General features: G+C 43.5%; 1 protein-coding gene across 1 annotated transcript; it reads right to left on the bottom strand.

Annotated features, from left to right (window-relative positions):
* Positions 1-528: 528 nt before the first annotated feature.
* LOC105617159 lies at positions 529-5,482 on the bottom strand. The gene is given in 7 exon segments (XM_012198728.1): positions 529-569; positions 572-723; positions 787-851; positions 853-913; positions 2,081-2,325; positions 4,757-5,024; positions 5,235-5,482. Coding segments are annotated over 7 exon segments (1,080 nt in total).
* Between the last annotated feature and the right edge of the window lie 238 nt (positions 5,483-5,720).

Here is a 5,720-nt window from a genome sequence, read left to right as displayed (position 1 = left end):
ATACGTACATACATGCGTAAGTGCGTTCATACGTATATGATTCGTGATACGACAAAAAAAACAAGCGTGACTGTCATTTATCTAAAACGGAGTACGATGGCGTGTCGAGGTATATAGGATGAATGGATGGGTGAATGAATGGATGGGAAATAAAGAAAGTATAGTACATATATAGCAATGGAAACGAAACAATTTTTTATTCATATGTTATTACATCGTTTTTTTTTGTACGTATTGAAAGCTAAAGCCAATAGTTCGCAATCGACGAGCTGATGCCCATTGAAAATGTCACGTATAGCGTTCTCAGACGCGATGTTGGAGAATCGCGTATATTTAACATCAACCGTATCGACGAGTCGGGCTAATCGCTCGAACGTTACGTGGATACATCCGTCAAATTCAAACATACGTCGTAGCGTCGTTTCCATCATCGTAATGCGTACGGATAAAGAATCGAGACGTACGAGCGTAGCATTATTCAGCGTGCAAACGTTGGCGATTAGCGGTCCAATGCTTATAAAATTATCTTTATATTCGTTTACATCTTGTAAATATTCCATTGCTGCTCATAGGCCTTTCCACGTTTCGAGAGATAGCGACAGTTCATGTTCGCGATGATCTCCCAGGGCGATCTCCACATAACTCGGTGGACCAACGTTAATTCCAATTTCCAAATACTTGTAGCCTGTAACCGTCAGATTATAACCGTCTACTCGCACGATGCTGTGTACGTACGTAATGTTAAACAACGTTTTTTCCTTTTGTATATAGAACGTTGAAATTTACATGTATCTTCTTCCTTTCGTATGATGCGTTGCTGTCTTTAGCGAAGTACATTTTTCAACCGTTTGTACAAGCGAATATCGCAAGACTGATTGCATCCGCGTAAATTGCGATGTATATGATAAAACTTCTAGAATAAAAGAGGGAGTAATCCTCCCCTCTTTCCAAGAATTGTGAACATGTTGCGACACGTTTTATAACATTTTTCTACGTACTTTTTTTTATTTTTATTTTTATGTTTTATGATTTATATTTCGATGGCATTGATGATGATGATGATGATGATGATGAGCACGTTGACGATTTTGATGCTTTTTCCCCCAAAACATTCTCAATATCTCACTTTTTCCTTCGATGGCGGTGGACTTGGCGGATTTAGCGACAAAGGACGGTACTCTTTTCGCTCGATCGATTTTCGTATATATTCTTTTACTCGATCCATGTCTTAACACTCGTAACTGAAGCTTACGATTGAATGAAAAAAAAGTCTTATACACTATCTATATTCATTGCATATCACAATATGTCGCGACGCGTTTAACAGAAGCGTCGATGTTTTCGGATACATACGTTCATATATATAATACATTCATACATATACATTCATACATATATCGTTCATACATATACGTTCATACATATGAGTACATGTATTATAAAGGAAGGGAAAAAAGAAATATGTAATAAATATGTGTTAACGTATTTTTTATTTAAAAAATTCTTTTGCAACCACCAGTTATATATTTTCAATACATTTTGTAACCCAATTCTTAACATGTTGTCCACATCGCATAGTATTAACAACATCCAGATTAGTTAAAGATTCCATATCTTCGTAAACTGCATCCAAGGTCTCGATGTATATGCGTTCTCACTCATCGTCCAGAAGTAATTCCACAGCCACGTTCGTTTTTCGTGTCCCTTAACGTACACGATAACATCATGTTTAAATACAGCTGTGATCATTTCACCTCGTTGTACGGAACCATTCCGTCCTTCCACCGCAATCCAGATGATAAGCATTCAACCAGGAAGTGCAAGACCTGTCGGATCTTGTCAAAAATTTCCATGACACGAGACTCGTAAAAATGTAATGTGTGAGAACAGTCCCCTGTTTCAACACCGCTACTTCCTTCACAATAAATTTTTTGTTAACGATGAATCCTTGCAAATCCACGAATTGGCACGAGCATGTTGTTGAGAAGATTGCGATCGATTGCGATGTATCGTAGATTTTATATCATGTCGGAAGTGCGCTTAGGTGATTTTGCGCACAACATTGGTCAATAGATTATACTGAACCACGCGATCGTATATGATGAGACAACAGGCTGTTATATTTGCGGGCACGTTCTCCTTACATTCAAAGTCTAATCGCACGTCCACGGTGCCATTCTTGACCGATTCGTTCTGTCGAGAGCAATCGATAAACACGAACGGACCATTACGTAAAAAAGTCGTAAAGGTGAGACTCGGCTCGAGATACTCGTATCCGTAGTAGCCCTTCAGAAATGCGCGTACAAGTCGTACAGAATCGCACATCTGTTTTTATCAAAATCTAGATTCAAGTCATCATACGGATAACATTCCGAATTCAGGTAGAGTTTCGCATTGGTTAATTTGCAATCGTCGAATCGACTTATATCTTCAGACGTTTTTTCGACCTGTTTGCATGGCGAAAATAACGTAGCGTGACTTCTCAAGCTGAGTAGCCGTCTTGATGCCCACGAATGTTTGATTGTGCTCTACAAGAGCAGAAACTCGTACAGATCCCACGAGCGAAAAGCCATGCTCAGATGTCCGCTTTCCAAAGCGCGTAGCATCGATAACTTATTTATCTCGCTTAATAACATGTGCGGCATTCGCCACTGTACTTTGAATAATTCGAGCGTTGGTTCTGTCGCCAGATCTCCCGTTAGACAATTGTTGTCGTTGCGCGCTCATATTAAAATCAACTCGTGACGAGCGTTGATCACCATGCGTTTGTAATCTTCGCAAAATTCCAGCACGTAGAGCGGTACACAGAAATTAAAATATCCGGCCTGCGCATCCCAGTCGGTATTTCGTAGAATTACACTTCTGTCAGATGACACTGTTACATAGTTTTTGAGCGTACTAGTTATGCCCACGTTTCTGTTACGATCAATCTCTACACCGTTCATATTGAATCTCATCGAATATGAATGCGACGCAATTATTTCCCAATGTCACGTGAGCACTTTGGACCACTTTGTTCTTCGTCAGTTTTCTCTCGACGTACAGAAAGCTTTCGTACGGTAGTGTGTACAGATCCTGTTGCTATGGGTATTCTTATTTCATCGCTATACCCGAATGTTGTGTTGGCGAACGGGCTGTACGTGTGAGTCTCAATCTTGATGCGATCGAAGATCGGCTCGTCTTTAATGTTTAGGATAACAGTGTCATCTCAAATGTTGCGCACCGCGACTCCCAAAAACTTTAAAAATGTAACATTTGACACGCTAAACTTCTTCTTCTTCTTCTTCTTTTGTCTGATGCAGCTGGATGAGTATTATCGAACTGTGACGTCACTGGCCTTGTAAAGAATGCGTTATCTCTCTGCGTACGCTCCGTTCCGTTCTCACACTCGTGTTATCACTGTCGCCGTCGTACGTGCAATCTAACGGTGATCTCTTCTCCTCGAAAATCGAGCAATCGTCCGTTCTGGTCGACGATGTGTATTGTTAGATCCGTAATGCTTCGTGCGATGATCGGCAGGTAAATGATCTGCGCCGGCCTCTCCGATATCTTATATCCTGGAGGCACGCTAGGCGAAAATTCGTATATCGTGTGCACGCTTTTGCCGTACGCAACCGCTGCAATCGACCCGCGGTCACGTTACACTCTACGCGGATAACGTTTACATTCATTATGTTGATCGACACGTCCGATTCGTGCTACCTTCGCGGTCGCAGTATACGCTTCGATGATAATCCCAGCAGCGATCCAATGTTGTTGGGCTTGCCAAAGTTTATTCTGTATGCACATCTAATCTCGCATCTCATCGTGTTATAGTTTGCGCGGAGTGTATTCTCCACCTTCACTATTATCGTCATCAGTGTCATTATTGTTGTTGTTGTTGTTGTTGTTGTCACTACGTATTACGTCAACGGTTTCAAGCGCGTCACGGTGTGGACGTTTCCGTAAAATCGCGCGTTTTAAAAATTCATTTATGTCTTTCATTTATGCATTTCATATGAACCTTCGGGAATTGTAATTTCCGCGTCTTCTTTGGCGAAATAAAATTTGTTGTTCGATTCATTCATATTCGGTATCGTGTGATAAGTCTCAAAAATCGCCAGACCGAGTTCGTAATCTCCATCACTCAAATCTATGCCGGGAAAGTAGTTCGCCGCAAGGGCGGTGCTCTTCCCGCTCAGCGTAAACGTCAACGGAAAAAGCGTTCGACTAATATTAAGATTTCACAGCATCTCGTCGAACTTTTTAAATTCACGCGCGTCTACCGTTTGTAGAAACCGTAGACACATCTGTCCACAGAATTCTGATCGTAGGTTTGATAGGACGTGCGATTGTACTCTATCTATCGTCATAGCATCGTTCCCGAAATATCGCACCAGTTCCTTGGGCGGTCAAAGATTACCGAAACTGTCAAAGTATACGACGTGGTTGTTTCTCTTCGCGTACGCTACCCAATGAGTACCAGGCCCCATCGCAATGTCCAGATTCACGATACCGCTTCCGTTTCGGTGCGCGCCGCTCGTCGGTAACGTATTACACATGAAAACGCCTCTAAAGTATGGTACGCGCATACGTCTTGCGAGCTCGTTCAATTGCACATTGATAGTTGCGCCCGATCGCATTTTTATTATCTTTTTGGCGTTTATTTTTCTTTGCAACTACACCCTGTCCATGTTTGTACGGTCCGCGACTCTGCTCCATCGCGCGATCGTGACGTTGCAGCTCTTCGACGTCGCGCGGCTTTGCTGTCATTTACCGCTTTCGCCACGCTGGCCACTCCGCCGATCAAGGATCCGAGCGCGCCCAATATTGGCAAAAATGGTACCGCACCATCTCGTTTCGCTGTTGGAAGTTTCCGCTTTTTCGTCACCTTTTTCTTCGTCGTCTTCTTCTTCATGCCCATGCCGATCTTGATCTTGACTTTCATCACTGCCCAGACGGCAGCTGCTCTCTCGCTCAGAGCCGAATCTCTCGCGATGACGCGTCCTAGCGCTTTATCGGCAAGTATCTTGTCCGCCGCGAGTCTATCGGTGAGATCGTTGCTCCGAGAATACGCAATGTCGTGTTCTCAGCACGCCGCGTCCAGCGGATTTATGCCCTCGTCACCTCTGGCTAGTCGCTTCGTAAGCCGAGTGCCCGGGTCGCAAAACTGGTAGCCCGGAATATGTAACTCGAAAGGAAGCGCGTTTATCACTCGATTCAACAGACCGCTGCGCGACGCTAACATTCGTTACAGTCTTTTATCTTCGATGCAGGGCCGTCGATGTGCGTCCGCTGCCATGATTGATTGTAGTGCTCGTCGCAGCGACGATAGGTTCGAACCTCCATATCTGCCTTCATGTGTTCCGGAAGCTTGTCCCAGACATGTTCGATGTAGTCGCCGTAAAACGTACACGCGTAAAAAGTATACCTTCGATATATATTGCAGTTGTTCGATGCTCAAGTCTCGAATATCGGAAGGATGACACAGCGCGAGATACATTTTGCTACTGCTCGATTCGCGGATTCGCGCATCTTTAAATAGTCATTCGAGAGCGCACAGTCTTTAGTATCAGCATGAAATTCGTATTGCAACCGCTAACGATACACGTCACAAATTGTGACGCGAAATCGCGAATGATGGAAAGCAGCGGAGAAGCGCAAGTACGGCGAAATGCTGCCGAGTACTATACGCGCGATCATTTGCGGCCCGTCGAATTGTGGTAAAACCAACGTTCTCA

The sequence above is a fragment of the Atta cephalotes genome, assembly GCF_000143395.1.
Source record: "Atta cephalotes unplaced genomic scaffold scaffold00011, whole genome shotgun sequence".
NCBI classification, from domain to species: domain Eukaryota; kingdom Metazoa; phylum Arthropoda; class Insecta; order Hymenoptera; family Formicidae; genus Atta; species Atta cephalotes.
This window is presented reverse-complemented; position numbering and strand designations above follow the sequence as displayed.